General features: G+C 49.2%; 1 protein-coding gene across 1 annotated transcript in view; it reads left to right on the top strand.

Annotated features, from left to right (window-relative positions):
* Positions 1–5284, top strand: part of SRP72 (signal recognition particle 72) — a 38779-nt gene extending 33495 nt beyond the window's left edge. The window contains exon 19 of the mRNA XM_044270744.1: positions 4773–5284. Within this exon, the coding sequence (XP_044126679.1) occupies positions 4773–4953 (181 nt within the window). The 3' untranslated portion in view covers positions 4954–5284. The remainder of the gene's footprint in view (positions 1–4772) is intronic.
* Positions 5285–20119: the final 14835 nt, after the last annotated feature.

The raw sequence follows: 20119 nt of genomic DNA, 5'->3' as shown, positions 1-20119 counted from the left end.
CTTCAGCAGAAGATCAGCACACAAAGGAGAAGGCAGCAGCTTCTGCCCAACTACCTCTCTGTGCTAGAAGAGCTTAGAAGAACTTCTTTCTTTCCTTCAAGGAATGTATAAAATACATTCGCATATTAAATACAGAGGAGTCGGGGAGTCGGAGTCGGAAGTACAAAAAACTGAGGAGTTGGAGTCGGAGCATTTATCTACCGACTCCACAGCCCTGCTTCTCGGTAGCTTGGGAGGACTGCCATTTGCCAAAATTGTCTTCAGATCTCCCACACCGGGACTGTAGTCCGTCTTCCTGTGGTGACTGCATCGGCTTGGGTTTTAGCCTGTCTTGTCCTAGCATCTGGCGGTTGCTGGACGGACCCTTCGGTTCCTGTCAGTTTGTCCTTCTGCTCCCCCACTCTGGGTGGATCCGGGACAACTTTGCTCGGGGGCCGGCGGGACCAGTTCTACCGACCGTTCTACCCGTGTTACTGGTCTGCGCCTGATCCATTGGGTTTTTCACCCTCTTGCCCAGGCCGTGTTTCGTCCAGGATCTGTTGGAGGACTTGGGTTTTTACCTGGGGTTCTGTGGGAAGCTGGGCGTTCCCCCTCTCTTCCTTTCTCTCTCCATGGTTCTGTTTTTCTCCAGTCCGGCCTGGAACTGGGACTGGGACTCTGTCGCTTGCAGTATCAGGTGTCAGCGCTGCCCTTCTTCTTTCAGCGTTCCCCGGCCCTCTGGTCCTGTCTGGTCCTTCTTCCGTGGAGCGGCTCTTGGGTTCCTTTGTGCTGCCCTCCGGTACCGCCCTGGGAACTACATACTGGGCTCTTGGCGCTCCAATCTTTCGCTTGGGGCCGTTAGTGGTTCTCTCTACTCCTTCTGTCCTGTACGGTTGTGTTTCTGTAGCCGTCGTGTCTCTGGAGGGTGCCTGAGTGGCGGCCCTTCTTGTTCCGAGCCTTCTGTCTTTCCCCAGGACAGGGCTGTTCTCCATTCCGTCTCTTCCTTCCTTCTGAAGGTGGTGTTTGTCTTTCATTTCGTCGAGGCAGTCGTCCTCCCCTTCCCACCCCTGGGAACGGACACTTCACCGGTTTGGACGTTGTTTGGACCTTGCAGTTTTTTACTTGGAGATCTCCGACTCTTGTCTACGTTCGGTCTCTTGTGTTCCAGGAGGTCCGCGCGAAGGGTTGACGGCATCCAGGGTGGCTTCCTCCACTTTCTCAGAGTGGCTATTGTTGTGGTTGCCGCACTAAGGGCAGGGTCCTGCTTTTGGTGTCACAGTTCATTTCCCATAGCTGTCGGTTCCTCCTGGGTCTGAGGCATTAGGCTTCGGCCATGCATTTGTGCAGGGCGGTCACTTCTTCCTTGCACACCTTACCAGGTTCTACAGGGTGCGTACTCGGGCTTCAGCGTCTGCTGCCTTGGGCCGCCTGGTCTGCAGGCGGCGGTTTCTTGATGCCTTCGAGTGCTTCGCCTTGGTGCTGTGGTCCCTCCCCTCTTGGACTGCTATTGAACGTCCCAAGGTCTTCTGTGTCCCCCAAGGAAACTGGGCGAGAAAACGAGATTTTTGTATAACTTACCAGTAAAATCTCTTTCTCGCTCTTTCCTTGGGGGACACAGCACCCACCCATTCTTTGTTCTTCTCTGCGCGGTTTCCGGGTTTGTTTTCCCGTTGGGTAGTTGGCTTGTTGGTTCCACTTTTGGACTTTGCCTTGTTTTCACTACTTGGACACGCAACTGACAGTCTCTCTCTCTCTCCAGGCTGAGGGTATAGCTGTGGAGGAGGGGCTAACAGTTCTTGCTTAGTGTCACGCCTCCTAGGGAGATGAGCTATACCCAAGGTCTTCTGTGTCCCCCAAGGAAAGAGCGAGAAAGAGATTTTACTGGTAAGTTATACAAAAATCTCGTTGTTAACTAGCTGCTATTGTTCTGTACTGTTAGATCACATCACGTTTTATGCCTCTGTTTGACGTAAACATTCCAATACAAAGGATACAAAAACGCAGCACACCACATTCTTGTATCCTGCACAGTCCGGTGAAAAAAAACGTATACGTATTTTTTACAATGGAACTCTATGGTGACTGGATGCCACTGTATGGCATAAGGCAACTTTCACACTAGCGTTTTTGCGGAATCCAGTAGGGCTCAGCAAAAACGCTTCTGTTACTGATAATACAACCGTCTGCATCTGTTATAAATGGATCTGGTTGTATTATCTCTAACATAGCCAAGACAGATCCGTCATGAACGCCATTGAAAGTCAAAGGGAGATGGATCCGTTTTATGTTGTGTCATAGAAAACTGATCCGTCCCCATTGACTTGCATTGTGGGTCATCCGTCTTGCTCCGCATCCCATGATGGAAAGAAAACCGCAGCATGCTGCGGTTTTCTCTCTGGTATGGGGACTCAACCAAACGGAACGAAATGCATTTAGTAGAATTCCGTTCTGTTCAGTTACATTTTGTCCCCATTGACAATGAAAACAGAAGTGTTTTTCTCCGATATTAAGATCCTATGACTGATCTCAATACCGGAAAATAGAAACGCTAGTGTGAAAGTAGCCTGAGTCTGAGGCATCCTTTTAATGTAAAAGAATGGGAAAATCGTGATGTGAACCCAGCCTTACATAACTGTTTTAGGCCTCATGCACACAGCCGTTGTGTGCCCGTGGTCGTATTGCAGCCCGCATTCGGCGGATCTGCAATACACGGGCACCGGCCCATGTGCACTCCGCATCACTGATGGGTACACCCACTTGACTGGGTACACAATCATGGAGATGCAGCACAGAAGCACGGATCGGAACCCCACAGACATGTTCAAGTTGAATGGGTCTCGATCCGTCCCAGCCGCCACACGGATGTTGCCCGTGCATTGGGGACCGCAAATTGCGGTCCTCAATGCACGGAACGGAACCACAACAGCTGTGTGCATGATACCTTAAAGGGATTGTGCTGTAAGACGGCTTTCAGTTGAAGTTTGAAGAGGACGCAGTGCTCACACTAGCGCCGCATCCTCTTCTAACAGCTGATCTGATATGATAACCTATCCTGAGGATAGGTCATCAGTATTGGGTCCATTCACACGTCCGTAGAATGGGTCAACATCCGTTCAGCAACATTGCGGAACGAATCCGGACCTGTTTATTCTCTATGGGGCAGGAAGAGATGCGGACAGCACACTGTGCTGTCCACATCCGCATTTCCGGAGCGTGGCCCCCCCCCCCCCCCCCCCCCCCAAAAATAGAACATGTTCTATTGTCCGCAATTGCAAACAAGAATAGGCAGTTCTATGGGGGTGCCGGCCAGGTGTATTGCAGATCCACAATACACTACGGATGTGTAAATGGACCCTTATGCCACTCCACAACCCCTTTTAAGTACTACAAAAATTGGTTGTTAGTTTTTTATGCAGTTGTACTTGGGTGGTTTCTCTTCAGTATTTTTTTTATTTTTATTTAGTATGATCCTGTATATATTTTCAGTGAGTCACATGGTAATGAGGGGCTTGACCTGCACAATGAAATAATGGGCCTCCATATGATGTGGGAGGTACTGTCTCTTCTTACAGAGCGGCTTAATCGGCATGAGGAGGCTTATAGGCCATACATGCTCCTCTGGATTTCTGGGAAGAAGGGATGCAAATGACAAACATGACATTAGCTGCTTTTTTTATTTAGCAGAAGGACCCGGCTTCACACGGATATATTTTATGTAATGTTTCTGTGTGTCGTTAAGATATCGACGGTATCCCCTGTAACAGTGACCTCTAAAGCACCCCACCCCTTTAACAGTGAACTCCACAGTGCCCTGCCCCTTAACACTGACACCCCCCCCCCCCCCCACAGTGCCCCGCCACTTTAAAATGGGACCTTCACAGCAGCCCGCCCCTTTAACAGTGAGTTTCACAGCACCCTACTCTTTTGACAGTGACCTCCTCAGGGGACCGCTCCCTTAAGTGACCTCCATAGTACCCTGCTGACTTAAGTGACCTCCACAATAGTTGCTCCTTTAATAGTGGCCCCAGTCCCTTTAGCGATGACCTGCACGTGATATTTTTTTCTTTGGGCGTTCACACCTTTTTATACAGACAACTCCTCCAAATTTTACATTTTCAAACCACTGCCTCTATAAACAGGCCAATTTATCTCTCTGCCTCAACATACTGGGGGGAATTTATCATCGCTTCTACACCAGTTTTCTGCCATGGCAAAAAAAAATTATGACTTCCTTTAATGCTAGGGCTACACGATGACGTGTCACGTGACATTTTTATTTATTTTTTCTCAACCGTTTTTATAATAGGCTATAGTGTCGCCCTTCGTCATGACAGTCGCAAAAAATCCATCCAAGATGGATGCATGTAGCAGTGTAGTTGTGCCCTATGTGTCGTGCGACTTATTGTCGTCCTGTAGCCCTAGCCTAAAGCTGACCTACAGCAGTGAAGAAAAATGGCTGGGTTTTTATGGAAACCTGGAGTAAAACTGTGTGTATGTGGAGACTAAGGGCCTCTGAGCCTCTTTTGGCTGCTAAGGGACATGTGACCGTGTGTATGGCAGTTTGCATTTAAGTGAAAGGCTTGCTGGCTTCTATTGGCTAATGCAGGCCATTTTTTGGGGAATATATCAGAAACGTACGTCCTAGGGGAGATATATATAATTTATATATTTTTTAGACGCATTAGTGACTGAATATGACTAATGCTTCTTGTACAGGTAGCACAGTGCACAAATTTGAGTTGTTTTATGTCATTTATTTTATTATCCTCATAATTCATCATTTTTATTTTTAGGGATGCAAGCAAAACAGCCAGCAGTCCACCAACATCTCCAAGGCCTGGAGCGGGAGTGACAACGGCAAATGTGCCAAACAGCAATGTTGTTCCACCAAGACATCAAAAGCCAGTAGGTGCTGCTGGCACAAAGAAAAAACAGCAACAAAAGAAAAAGAAAGGCGGAAGAAGTAATTGGTGATGATGCCTCCTGGGAGTATGGTGTCTCCAAGTTTCACCCACCAACTGTAGTCCATGTCTTACCATGTGCTGTTTTAATGCACGCGCATTTTTTAGGAAATCTAAAAGGTTGATTTTGGAAGCAATTTTTTATTTAAATTTGGGTTCTGACTAACTATTGCAAATCCTGCTCCCTTTTTATTTCCCTAAATACAACAATTTTTTTTTTGTTTTACCTTGACACTATTCCTGAAATCATGACAGTTGTTAGGACCACCTTCCACCTGGAAGGCTTTTAGTTGTATAAAACTACTATGGTCTTTAAGTTGTGCATTAAAGCGATATCAGCAACAGCCATATGAGTTTTTTGTGTTCACACCTTTTTATACAGACAACTCCTCCAAATTTTACATTTTCAAACCACTGCCTCTATAAACAGGCCAATTTATCTCTCTGCTTAACATACTGGGGGGAATTTATCATCGCTTCTATGCCAGTTTTCTGCCATAGCAAAAAAAATAATTATGATTTCCTCCCTGCTTACACTCCCACTTTTCTAAAAAGTGAGAGGGGTTAGGCCCATCATGTCTCAAAAGATATTACGGGCCCTGGAAAACTGGTATAAAGTCCACCAGAAATCTGTTCCCATAAACGTCTGTTTTTGGCACACAAACCACCTATGATGCACCTCTGAATAAATTTTGTGCTTTTTACACTGGTGGTATTGTCTCCCCATAGAGTTGATGTTAATCCTAGAGATTCTGTGGGGAGATTCATGTACCCTACCATCATTGTTTGATCTGACACTCTGCCTTGCAGGCTTCAGGCGGAGTGCACATGCGCAGTAGTGACAGGCTAACTGCCTGTTGCAGTATTCAGTGTGTGTGACCATATATCACATTTCTGGTCATTTGGATTACTACTGCCAGGATCACAAATGGAGTGTTATGGTCTCAGTAAATTGTTATTCTTTGCATATTGAAGTACTGATACTGTTCTGCATCAGTTCTTCACATTTTGTAAGATCTCTACTGTCATTCAATAGGAACCTTTTGTTTATTTCCAGTGAAGATAAATCTGTCCTGGTCACATGATGGACACACAGGTCTGATATCTATACAGTCACTGGTCTAGCACATGGTGGCATATCACATGACCCGGACAGATTTGTATTCACAAATTAGAAAATGTCAATTTCTTGCAACATTTCTGGGACTCTTCTTCCACGATGCACCACTGTTCCCTTTCCACGTTGAAAGCGTTGCTGCAATGCCAGTCCGGTATCTCACAGACATCTGCATGAGGCTTAATCGGTAGAGATCAGACACACTGCACTCCTACCGATCAGCTGTTTTGCAGTAGCTATTATAGTAAATGGAGCAGGTTACAGCACAAAGGACAGAGCTGTGTACTTCCTGTGCTGTAGCTACTGTGGAACAGCTGATTGGTGTTGGCAGAGAGGTTGGTCATGTTTGAAATTTTCGTCCAATAATTGGCAAAAATATCTTTGAAAGAACATTTACAGAAAAAATATTCATTCTTCGCTCATTGTCGCTAAACATGTATAGTCAGTATGAACAGCTGCAGCAAGCAATATGGAATAAAAATGTATATGAGAAACAGATCAGATCATCAGACAATTGTTCGTTCAACTGTTCAAACAGCCTACTTCCATCTGTAGCTGCAGTGCCCTTAACTCAGAAGAAAGGCACTTCAGTATTTACACATTTGCATTTTTGTTGCACAAATTTATGTGACAGTTCCATATATCTTAGGCCCCATTCACACAACCAAAAATGGTCTGCATCCGCTCCATACTTTTTGCGGATTGGATGTGGGTGGACCCATTCATTTCAAAGAGGCTGCAAAAAAATGTCCACATCTGTATGTCCATCCGTAGTCCCACAAAAAAAAGATAGAACTTGTCCTACTCGTGTCTGTTTTCTGGACAAGAATAGACGTAGTTACAATGGGTCCATAGTCATGTGAATGCACCCTAAATGGGATTCTTTGTTGCAAAATATGCATGGATTTCCATCACAGACATTTCTCCAATTTGCTGTGTGAATGCACTCCTATCAAAATATCCATGTCAAAATAATAATAAATAATAAAATAAAAATAATATAAAATATCCATGTCAAAATAATATTGTTGAATTTAATTTTCCTAGTTTGATGTAAAGTCATGATTTTATTAAAGATACGGAGGCGAGTATTGCCCTCTCTTCCTTTACTAAATTCCATAGCAGCAAGAAGAGTAACCATGGTAACAAAAAGAAACACCCCTAAGGGTAACCCCCTCCCTCCCATCAGTCCATAAGTAGCTCCTCCACAGGGAACACTTCCTCTTTCTTTGTCCAACTGCAACAATACGAACATCCAGAAGACCGGGATCTACTAAACCGGAACACTCCAACGGGAGACGACCATAACTGCGACCCAGACTTGTAACGAGCTGCACAGACACGAGCCCAGATCAGGAGAGTCAACCTAGGGAAAGATGGAAAACAAACAGCATGGTAATCTCAGAGTAATGAATACTGTAAAATAGCAACAGCACCACAGCCGAAATAAACTGGCAGACACATAAAATAAATAACATAACGACAAATGTAAAATCACAGATACAAAATGGCATAAACCGTACAGGCAATATATAAAGATAAGTAAAACCATCGAAAAGGGAGGGAAACGGGAGGGCAATACTCGTCTCCGTGTCTTTAATAAAATCATGACTTTACGTCATAAACTAGGAAAATCATTAAATTTTATCACAAGACACGGAGGCTCATATTGCTAGTTCAAAGTGAAGAAATAACAGACGAAAAAGCGTGAGGCCCAGGACGAAAATAAAAATCCCTGAACGTAGAGGCCCTGGACCAGTCCGCTAGTTTCAAAATATCCTCCAAACGGGCTCCCGAAACCGCCATAGACGTAGCGGAAGCCCCACGAACCGAATGTGCCGTAAAGATGGAAGTATCGACACCCGAAAGAGACAGAATCCACTTGACCCAGCGAGAAAGGGTAACACTAGTAACCGGGGCAAACAGCCTGCGAAAGGACACAAAAAGTTGTGGCGACTCCCCAGACCGAAGGGACGCCGTCTGAGAGAGGTATTCCCTAAAACAGGAAACCGGACAAACGGCGGGGCAATCAGAAAAAGCAGGGTAAGCAACCGCTGAAATGCTCGTCTTGGTACGATGAGAAACATTGAAAGAAATCCCCTCGGGAGTGAAAGAGACCGCATTAAAGTCCAAGGCACGGACATCCGAGACGCGCTTACACGAAACTAAGCAGAATAAAGTAACGAGCTTTGCCGAAAGCTGACGTAACGAAAGATCCGAATTAGAAGGCCAACGAGACAAGAAGTCAATAACCAGGGACACATCCCACAAAGAGGAGAACCGAGGTCTAGGAGGCCTAGAGAGACGAGAACCCTTGAGTAAACGGCGTACCAGAGGATGTTGGCCTGCCTGAAGACCCGAGAAACCTTGATGACGGGAAGAAATGGCTGATCTGTACAAATTAATCGTACGATAGGCCTTGCCATCCTCAAAGAGGGAGGACAGAAACTGCAAAACATCCTCTACAGGAGCCGTAACGGGATCCAGGTTCAGTCCCAAGCACCAACGAGACCAAACTCCCCAGGCTGCTTGATATGCCCGAATGGTACCGGGGGCCCACGCACTTTCCAGAAGGAATCTAGTCGTTTCCGATATTCCATCGATATCCCAGCGACCCCTGAGATCCTGCACGCCAGGAGACGGAGAGCGTTGTTCAACAGAAGGGGATGGTGCTGACCCAGCGGGCCCTGAAGAAGATCCAGACGGGCCGGAAGAAGAATTGGGTCCGCAATCAATAACTCCATCAGCTGTGGAAACCAAGTCTGCGGACACCAAAACGGGACCACTAGAACTAATTCCGCCTGTTGGCGACGCACCTGAGAAAGTACCCGAGGTATCAAGGCGAAGGGTGGAATGGTGTATAAGAGAGCGCCTGACCAATCCTGGAGCAATGCGTCCACCTCCTCCGATCGAGGATCCGGCCTCCAACTGTAGTACCTGGGTAGCTGGGCGTTCCAACGAGAAGCAAACGGGTCTAAGGAGAACGGGCCCCAAAGGGATTCGATGGAGGAGAACACCGTAGAATCCAACATCCAGTCGCTGAAGTCCGAGATGTAGCGTGAACTCCAATCCGCATGGACGTTGAGGAGACCTGGAATATACTCCGCCACGACCGTGATTCCTCTGTCCAGACAATAGGACCAGAACTCCTTCGCCACATGAGTCAACATTGCTGACCGAGTGCCGCCCATGGAGTTCACATAACGTACGGCCGACACATTGTCCATCCTGAGTCGTATACAAGCATTGACCCTGCCGTTGACGAAGCTCTGAATAGCAAAGGACCCCGCCAGCAGCTCCAACGCGTTGATGTGTAGAGACGACTCCGACGTGGACCACGGTCCTCCGGTGGACACGCCATTGCAGCGAGCCCCCCATCCCTGCAGGCTGGTGTCCGATTCTATCACCACGTCCGGCTGAGGACCCACGATAGCCTTGCCATTCCACGCGTCGAGGTTGTGAATCCACCACGTCAGCTCGTCCCTGGTGTCTTGATCCAGGACCACCGATTCCCCGTAGGAGGCACCCGCCTGAAGATGGGCAATCTTGAGCCTTTGAAGCGCCCGGTAATGGAGCGGGGCCGGAAAGACTGCCTGAATTGAGGAAGAAAGAAGACCCAAGACACGGGCCAAGTGACGTAGGGAAACGTGAGGCAACCGGAGAGTGTGTTGTAACTCTCTGCGGATGGCCCGAACTTTGGCCATTGGCAGACAAAGAGTGCGGGCGGAACCCCAGGAACTCCATGGACCTGGACGGTTGAAGACAAGATTTTTCGAGATTGATAACAAATCCCAGACCGGTGAGCAGGGAGACGGACAGTCGCAGGTGCGTAAGGAGAGTGGGCGGATCCCAGGCAATCAGGAGCATGTCGTCCAGATAAATTATCAGACGGACACCCTGACCCTGAAGCCATGCAACAACCGGCTTCATGAGTTTGGTGAAACACCAAGGGGCTGATGACAGGCCAAACGGGAGGCACGTGAACCGCCAAATCTGATCCCCCCCCCCCCCCCCACAGGAAACGCAGCAGATCCCTGGACTGTTGGGCAATAGGTACCGTGAGATAGGCATCCTTCAAATCGAGTTTGACCATCCACTCGCCTGGAAGGAGAAGATCCCTGAGCAGATGAATGCCTTCCATTTTGAAATGGCGGTATCGGACATAAATGTTCCGATTCTTCAGATTTATCACCGGGCGAAACTGTCCCCCCTTCTTTTCCACAAGGAAAATATTGCTGACCACTCCCCCATAGGGGTCTGGCGCCCTTTTCCAGAAGGGACAAGAGTTCCGTGTCTATGAGTTTGCGAGACTCTAGAGAGAACTCTCGCGTTCTGAAGGGGGGTAGACAAATTGGGGTGTCTATAAGTTCGATCTGAAAACCCGATTGTGGACAGAACCCATGGGTCGGAGGTGATGTGATCCCAGGCATGCAAAAAATGTTGGAGCCTGCCCTCTATGCATAGGGAAGAAGACAGAGGACAAACTTGGGGACTTACCAAACGGGCGTCGGGAACTTGGAGCTCCTCTGGACCTTCCGAAGGTGCCTCTGGACGGAAAGAAGGGTGGTTGTTGTCGCTGATCCTGGAACGTTTGGCGTTGATGAAAGGAGCCTCGACCGGTGTTACGGGTCTGAAAATGCGTACGGCCGGACAGGCGGCCCCTTGAGCTGCCGCCCCTGGTAGAGACCCTATTCTGAAAGACTTTGCGCATGCTAGATTGCGCTTTATCCAACACCGTGAAGGCTCCAACAAATTTGCCTAACTCCTTAATAAAGGAGTCGCCAAAAAGGAGCCCCTGAGCATCTTTGCCAGATTCAGACAAGGCCATATTGGTAAGTTTAGGCTCGATCTTCATGAGGATTGCCTTCCTTCTCTCAATTGCTAGGGAAGTGTTAACATTTCCCGTAATGCATATGGCACGTTGCACCTAGCCCCTGAGCTCATCTGGGTCAATCTAAGTGCCATCCGCCTTGGCCGACTCCGCCAACTCAAAAATCTTTGTGAGGGGCCCTAAGATATCCAGGAGTTTATCCTGGCAAGCCCGCAGAGCCGAGTCAAGGCCCCTGCGAGGGTGAAAACCCGTCTTGGCCAGAAATTGGACCATTTTAGGGTCCACATTAGGAGTCTCACCGACTTTATTAGGGACAATAGGGCGTGGACATTCAGCCCTTAGCTTGTTGCGGGTCTCCTTGCCTAAGGGAGTTCTAATTCTGGCCTCCAAGTAATGAGCCACATGGGGGGCGGGGACCCACTCAGCCGACCTGGGGTGGTGAAGGCTATCGGGGTCAAACAGGGGTTCCCCAGATGGGTCAGTAAGGGGGGTGTCACCTGAGCTGATAGCCCCTGAGGCCCCACTAGTAGATGGCCGGGAAACTGGGACGTAATCGTCCACATCGGGGTCCACCATAACCCCCTGCAATCTCATCATCCGAACCATCCGGATGGAAACTCAAAGCCTCCTCATCAGACTCAGTTTCAGAGTGATCACTAGGCTCGTGCTGAGTGCGAGCAGATTTCCACGGACGCAACTTTTCTGCCTGGCGCGGACAGGCTCGTTTGCGTGTGTTAGGCACGCTCTCATGCGATAGAACAGTGCTATCAGTGACAGGGTTTCTGGAGGCAGTAGCTGCAGATGGTGGGATGCTGGGGGATGCCATAGGGATAAGGGCCTGCGAGATGGACTGGCTGATAACAGAGGACATAGATCCCATAGCAGCAGCAACCGCCTGGGATATGGATTGCTGCAGGGCCAGAGCTTGGGCATCAGCAGGGGACATAGAAAACGCCCCATGTGCAGGGGTAGATCCCTGGGGTAAGGGAGCCAGAGAGCTAGGGACAGGGGTGGCCGAATCCTGAGCAGACATCCTAACAAGGAGTTAGTCACTCCAGATATAGGTTAAACGAGGGAGACGCTGACCTAACCTGAACTGTAACGATGGTCACAAAATGGCGCCGGAGAGGAAGAAGCACGGCCGCCGGAATAAAAGGTTATAGGAGTGGTTATAGGAGTGCTGCCAGCATTGCTGTAGAGGTTGAAGCGGCGGGGGGGGGGGGGGGGGGTCAGCCTGTCAGTGCTTAGACCATACAACGAACAATGCATCCCAGAAGGAAGCCTCTTCTAAAGATGATGCACAAGAAAGCTCACAAACTGTTTGCTAAAGACAAGCAGACTAAGGACATGGATTACTGGAACCATGTCCTGTGGTCTGATGAGACCAAGATAAACCTATTTGGTTCAGTTGGTGTCAAGTGTGTGCAGCGGCAACCAGGTGAGGAGTACAAAGACAAGTGTGTCTTGCCTACAGTCAAGCATGGTGGTGGGAGTGTCATGGTTTGGGGCTCAATGGGTGCTGCCAACTGTGGAGATCTACAGTTCATTGAGGGAACCATGAATGCCAACATGTACTGTGACATACTGAAGCAGAGCATGATTTCCCCCCCCCCTTCGGAAACTTGGCCGCAGGGCAGTATTCAAACATAAGGACCACAAACACACCTCCAAGATGACCACTGCCTTGCTTAGGAAACTAAGGGCAAGGCCTCATGCACACGACCGTATGTATTTTGCGGTCAGCAAAAAATACTGATGACATCCGTGTGCATTCCGTATTTTGCGGAACGGAACAGCCGGCCCCTAATAGAACAGTACTATCCTTGTCTGTAATGCGGACAATAATAGGACATCTTCTATTTCTCGCCCATATTCATTGGGGGACACAGAGACCATGGGTATAGCTATGTCCTCTAGGAGGCGTTGACACTAGTAAAAATCTCCTGAAGATTTGTTATTTTAGTTTTTTTTTCTTCCCATTTTCAGATGGGCAAACAGTGGATGCCTCGCCTCCCTGTTCTCCCGGGGTCTAGTTGCGCCAGTGCCGGTGTCCCACACTGGTGCCTCCCCCACAGAAGACAAGGTGGACCAGGGCAGCCTTGCTCCCCTGCATCCCGCCAGCCAAGGGGTCACCCATCCTAGCGGTGCCAGTAGCTGAAGGGGTGACCCTGCTGGACCAGAGGAGGAGTGAAGATGGCGGCAGGAGAGAGAAGAGAGGTGAGTACACGGGACTAGGTGAGTATTTAACCCTCTGGGTTGGTCCCCCCTCCCTCTTGGTGGCAATAGTATGCGACCAGACAGGGTTTCAGCATAGCCCAGCACCCCTGAAGCATCCCCCTCCGGCACAGGCCGTTTGGTTGATTGAGGAGGACATACGGGGTTAATAGGTGCAGCATGCTTACTGGCGCCAAATTAGGTGGACTCCCATGTCCGTCCATACGGGTCGCCCTCGCCACACTCGCATAATTCCCAGTACCGCCTCCGGGCCGTTTGGTTGATGATTCTCACATGCGCAATCCAGTGATGGACCCCGGCAGGTTCCGATCCATTCTCCAGGGCCGTTTGGTGATTGATTTCCACCTGGTCAATCCAGTGAGGGACCGCTGCAGGATCCCAATCTGTCCTCCTGGACCGTTTGGTTGATGATTTTCCACCTGCGCAATCCAGTGAAGGACCACTGCAGGATCCCAATTCTGTCCTCCGGGGCCGTTTTGGTTGATGATTCTCCACCTGCTCTATCCAATGCAGGATCCCAATCTGTCCTCCGGGGCCGTTTGGTTGATGATTCTCCACCTGCGCAATCCAGTGAAGGGCAACTGCAGGATCCCAATTCCGTCCTCCAGGGCAGTTTTGGTTGATGATTCTCCACCTGCTCTATCCAATGCAGGATCCCAATCCGTCCTCCGGGGCCGTTTTGGTTGATGATTCTCCACCTGCGCAATCCAGTGAAGGGCAACTGCAGGATCCCAATTCCGTCCTCCGGGGCAGTTTTGGTTGATGATTCTCCACCTGCTCTATCCAATGCGGGACCAATGCAGGATTCCAATCCGTCCTCCGGGGCAGTTTGGTTGATGATTCTCCACCTGCAAAATCCAGTGACTGACCACCGCAGGGTTGGTTGATTATTCTCCACTTGCACAACTCTGTGAAGGATCTCTGCAGGATCCCAATCTGTCCTACGGGGCCGTTTGGTTGATAAATTCTCCACCTGCGCCATACAATGGAGGACCTCTGGGATTCCCAATCCACCCTCCTGGTTGTTGGTTAATAATTCTCCACCTGCATGATCCAGTGGGGTCCACTGAAATCTCCCATCCACCCTCCGGGGTTCTTTGGTTGATTATGCACCACCTTCGCAATCCGGTGGAGAGACTCTGGGAGTTTCCGTTCCACCCTCAGGTGGTTTGGTTGATAAGTCCCCTCCTGCGCAGTCCACAACTGCTGGGGGCGAGATTCTGAAGGGTAGCTCTACGCGCAAGCGAACCGCAGCAGGACAATTTTCTCCTCAAATATTTCCGCTCCCCTACTCTTCCTCCCTAAAAATCATGCTCAGACACACCCTCCCTTACTCGGGCGGGTCCGTCCAGAAGAGGGGAGAATCTCTGATTCGGATCCTGATATGAGTCCAAAGCAATCTTCCAGAGATTGCGTCTAGGTGGCCAGCAGTACTGTCGTATGCATTGCCCACTTCCTTTGGTGGTGTAACTGCACTACTTCAGTGCCTGCCTTATACATTGTCCCCTGCCATAGGTGGACTAAGTACAATGACTTGGGGTTCGGGACCTGCCATATGCAGATCCATCGGTGGCGCGATGACATGTCACCGGTTACATTATGTGCTGTATGCATTACCCCCTTAGGTGCACTATTGCACTCCATGGGGTACAGGACTCGCTATATGCGCTGGTTTACTGTGGGCATTCGCCCCCCTTCTTAGGTGGGGTGTTCTCCCTACCACTGACCAGTACTTGCGTATGCTCACACCTTCCTTAGGTAGCTAATTCTACCATTGACTACGGTTCCGACTGTCCGCTATCCTTCCATAGGCGGAGTCTTGCACATCTCCTTGCGTCCGTCGCATTCCCCCTTCCGCTAGTGACCCACTAGCGGGAAGTAACAAAACATCTTCTACGGCTCTAGGTGCCTTCGCTTTTCCAAGAGGGCGAGGCTACAGCTGGTTCTTGCAGGCGTCCGACACTCTTACCCTAGTGTTATATGGGTGCCACCAGTGGATACGGTGGCTATTCCCCGTTACATCCTTTTTTTGGTGTTGGTTTCGCACCTGATTATGGCATCCCCTGTCTTCCAGGGGATTCCTAGCATCACTTGTGAGTCTTACAGCCCCCCCCCCCCCCCCATCTCCATGGGCCTCTGTTGCTCCAGTCGGTCCTGTTATTGTCCGCATCAATACGTAATACATACTCCGTTGTACTTACCTAGTGTGTACGTTCCAGCGGGTCGACTCTTTTCGCTGGCTCCATATTCTCTATCCACCACTCCCCATTTTCTGGGGAAGTGGTTATGCTGGCGACTCTGATTTAGCTCCTACAGCTTGTTTTCCTCCACAGGTGCAGCTTGTCGCTAATGTTTGAGTTCATGGTCACTGCGGTGGGACATCCCCCTCAGGTAGGGGTCCTACCCTGGAGCTAGCTTGGCAGTTACGCCTGTTCCGCGCCCTTCCAGGGTTAGCTCCACGCAACTGGGGCAGTGTGGCACGTGGTTTCTACGGATAGTATCGGGCCTCTCCCTCAGTTTTTGCGTTGCTGGGGCAAGCACTGGCTACCACTGTGGTAGCGGTATTATTTTCCCTACATGCTTGGGTTCTTACTGCACAGCCCATCGCTAGGCGGGGGACTCTTTAGCACCGGAGCGGTGGCTTCTGCGGGTGTTCCCTACTCTGCTAGGATATGGGGCTGGCATTGCAGTGTGACTTCCCTTACCTGGCTTCCTTCTCGGGGCGGAGTTCTTTTGGCACGGCCGCTTGATCTTTGGCTACTTCTGTACGTCAGTCTCTCACAGGGTAGGGGCTTAGACCTAGCCTATTGCTTCTCCTGTTTTTCCCCCTCTGGCTCATGGTTCATTGTCACCCCGTATGCCTTGGTATTTCCTACGTTGCTACCTTCCCTCACCTGCGTTGCATAGGGTATTAGTTTGGTGCCTTTCCATTCCAGACACAATCTGGTCATAACTGGTGGGCTGTGCCGCCCTCCACATTCTTCCTCCTACAGGGACTCTTCCATTGGTCCGGGTGTGCTAACGGTATCTGCACAAGGGCTTCCGCCTTCTCTCCGGAGCCAGAGTTCCGGAAGCATCTGCCATGGAGGTCCTGATTCTCCTTGGCAGGAGTTTCTTCCCCTTCTCAGGGTTCTACGGAAGATCCGGATGGAGGACATTGAGACATATCCTAGTCGCTCCGAGACTGACTCGTCGTGCGTGATACGCCGTCCTCATTCTCCTGGAAACGTCCCTTGATCACTGCCACTCAGACGTCCTTCTTTCAAGGGGTTTAGTCTTACATGACCTTTTCAATGATGGTGTGGCTATTGAGACCGCCATTCTAACGTGGAGAGGATTTTTCGGCAGATACCTTCCTCACTATGATTCAGGACAGGAAGTCTGCATCGCCAGTATCTATTCTGGGACCTGCAGGTCCTTCTGAGGCTTCTCTGAAGCCAGGATGTTCCCCTCACGTTGGGGTTTTCTCTCTCCTTTCTACTTTAAGGGTTCGACCTTTGTTTAGCCCTTGTTTCCTTGATGGGTCAGGTGTTGGCGCTCCCGTCTTGGGCAGCCTTCCAGGTTCCCTGCTGCCCGTGGGAATCTTCTTTCAAGGAGCGGCATATATGGTCCCTCTGTATCGTCCTTACAGCCTTGGGATCTGAATATGGTTTTCTCAGCATTCCTTCTTCTCCCGAAGGTAGTCTCTGACTTCTACAGCACGTTCCTTTCCTTCGCGCCCTATGAAGGGTGTTACATTATGGAAGTTGTCAGTACTCTACTCATTATTAGCTGCCTCCAGTCCCTCTCAGCGTACGGACCCCCTTTTTCTCTTAGGAGGGTCATCGCTGGGGATTGGCAGCTCCCAAAGGGCGATTTTGCACATTGGATTCGGTCTGGCAGTGCTGCAGCTTACCGCGCTCGGAGCGGGGTTCCACCCTTAGGTGTTACGGCTCACTCCCCCAATGTGGTGGGCGCTTCTTGGGCTAGGAGGAATCTCGCTTTGGCTACACAGTAATGTAAGGTGGCTCCGGTTCTCCTTGCACATGTTCGCAAGAAGTTGCCAGGTGCATACTTATGCATCGATGGTCGCTGCGTGGGCCACGTGGTCTTGCAGGCGACAGTTCTTAGTTGACTGCACGGGCGCTTGCTTCATGGGTCTGTGGTTTTTCCCTCCCTGTTGGACTGCTCTCGGACGTCCCATGGTCTCTGTGTCCCCCAATGAATATTTTGTAAAACTTGCCAGTAAAATTTCTTTCTCGCTCTTCATTGGGGGGCACAGCACCCACCCAGTATTGTTGTTCGGCCACAGTTGTGGCTGTTGCTGGTTAGAACCTGGTTCGGTTCTTGGCATTGTTGCTGTTCTACATTGTTTCGTTGGTTTACTTGCTTCTCCTACTGCTTCTCACAAACGGAAGCTCTCTCTCCAGGCTGGAGGGGGTATAGCTGCCAGGGGAGGCGCTAACAGCTTTTACTAGTGTCAACGCCTCCTAGAGGACATAGCTATACCCATGGTCTCTGTGTCCCCCAATGAAGAGCGAGAAAGAGATTTTACTGGTAAGTTTTACAAAATCTCGATAGAAGAATAGCCAAAATGACAAGTACTGTTACAATTAGAAGATGCCTATGTGAAGCCAAGTTAACTTCAAGAAGCCCCCGCTAAGTCCCACTGTTGAAAATAAGACATATGCTGAAGAGGTTACAATTTGCCAAAGAGCACATTGACGGGCCTAAAGAGAAAATGGCACAACATTTTGTGGACTGATGAAAGTAAGATTGTTTATTTTGGGTCTAGTGGCCAGAGACAGTTTATCAGACGAACCCCAAACACTGAATTCAAGCTATGGTACACTGTGAAGACAGTGAAGCATGGTGGCGCAAGCATCATGATATGGGGATGTTTCTCATACTAAGGTGTTGGGCCTATTTATCGCATACCAGGGATCATAGATCAGTTTGAATACATCAGGATACTTGAAGAGGTCATGCTGCCTTATGCTTAAAGAGGACCTTTCACTCATATACAAACTAAAAACTAACTCTATCTGTGGGCAGAGCGGCGCCCAGGGGTCCCCCTGCACTTACTAGTATGCCTGGGCGCCGCTCCGTTCGCCCGGTATAGGCTCCGGTGTCTCAGCTCCGTCTGTTGTATTGGACTGATTTTTTGTAGGAGGCGTGTCCCTTGCTGCAGTGCTGGCCAATCGCAGCGCACAGCTCATAGACTGGCTATGAGCTGTGCGCTGAGATTGGCCAGTGTTGCAGCAAGGGACACGCCTCCTACAAAAAATCAGTCCAATACAACAGACGGAGCTGAGACATCGGAGCCTATACCGGGCGAACGGAGCGGCGCCCAGGTATACTAGTAAGTGCAGGGGGACCCCTGGGCGCCGCTCTGCCCACAGATAGAGTTAGTTTTTAGTTTGTATAGGAGTGAAAGGTCCTCTTTAAGAGGAAATGCTCTTGAAATGAGTTCCAACAAGACAACGACCCCAAACACACCAGTAAACGTGCAGCATCTTGGTTCCAGACCAACAAGATTGACGTTATAGAGTGATCAGCCCAATCCCCGGATCTTAATACAATAGAAAACTTGTGGGATGACATCACAAATGCCGTTTCTAAGGCAAAACCAAGAACTAAAGAAGAACTATGGAATGTAGTCCAATCATCCTGGGCTGGAATACCTGTTCACAGGTGCCAGAAGTTGGTTGACTCCATGTAACACAGATGTACAGCAGTTCTCAGAAACCGTGGTTATACAACTAAATATTAGTTAAGTGATTCAAAGGAAAGCAAAAATCTTCAAACATTTTTCAGTTTATATCGTCAATGTTTGAGTTCGTAAAGACGAATACAAACACTGCTATTTTTTTGAACAGTCTAATATTCACTTTTCTTCAATTTTTTTTTAGAGGAACGACACAAATTTTATACATTTTTCTTCATGTTTTGATTTGGAATAGAATGTGTAGTGTTCCCAATGCATTTATGCATATGGAAATAAAAGCTATTAGAAGGATTTTGAGCTTTATTCACTTTTTTAAACACACTATTATTTTTAACACAACTGTATGTACAGTATACTATAGTGCTATATATATTTTATTTATATATATATATATATTTTATATATATTATATATTTATGGTCACGGCTACGGAAGAGAGCTAGTACCCTGAAGAACCGGGACCTAACTGATTAATGGCTTGCTGACCTAACTAAATGGCTGGCTGGGTGCCCTTAGGCATGCCGTGGGTAAGCCTATGGGGCATACCCTGAGGAATATGAAAAGAAAAGAGGAGGGAGGGTGGGGCACCGGAAACACACGCAAGTAAGGTGAGGGCGTGCCTCTGTTTTATAGGTGATTGCGCCCCTCCCACAAATGCAGGCTGACTTGTCAGGCTTACCTATTTGTGGTTACGGCTACGGAAGAGAACTAGTACCCTGAAGAACCGGGACCTAACTGATTAATGGCTTGCTGACCTAACTAAATGGCTGGCGGGGTGCCCTTAGCCATGCCGTGGGTAGGCCTTTAAGGGGGCAAAAAACAAACCAAGTAGAGTAGAGAGTAACTTTATTGAAGCTGAACAAATCACAAAGCCAAACTGTGAAAGGCCTTGGATATCTCGGCCTGGGGGTTCGGGATATAACACGCAAAGCACGAGGAGTGCCAGCGGCCCATTTTACGAATAACATGGCCGGGGACATTATGCTTTGAAAGCTGCGGATGCTGCCCCAATGCGGAAGGAGTGCCCTGAAATTGCCTTGGGGTCGAAGTCCAAACCTGATGCCAGGATACGAATGTGTGAGATGAACTGGGAAGCCGTGATGGCCCTGACATTAAACGGGAGCAAAGGACTGTCCGGGGCGGAGTCTCCCAAAACTGACAGCAAACTCCTGAGAACTTGAACTGGGCACCATGCGTTGAAAGCCTGAAAGTACTTCACCTCCACTTGTGGCCCTACCTGAAAGGTTTTGGAGGTAAGAAGGTATAGGGAGAAATGGTCGCCACGCCAT

The sequence above is a fragment of the Bufo gargarizans genome, chromosome 1 (assembly GCF_014858855.1).
Source record: "Bufo gargarizans isolate SCDJY-AF-19 chromosome 1, ASM1485885v1, whole genome shotgun sequence".
In the NCBI taxonomy this organism is placed as follows: Eukaryota; Metazoa; Chordata; class Amphibia; order Anura; family Bufonidae; genus Bufo; species Bufo gargarizans.
Note: the sequence above shows the minus strand (reverse complement) of the source record. Positions and strands in the feature narration are given on the sequence as shown.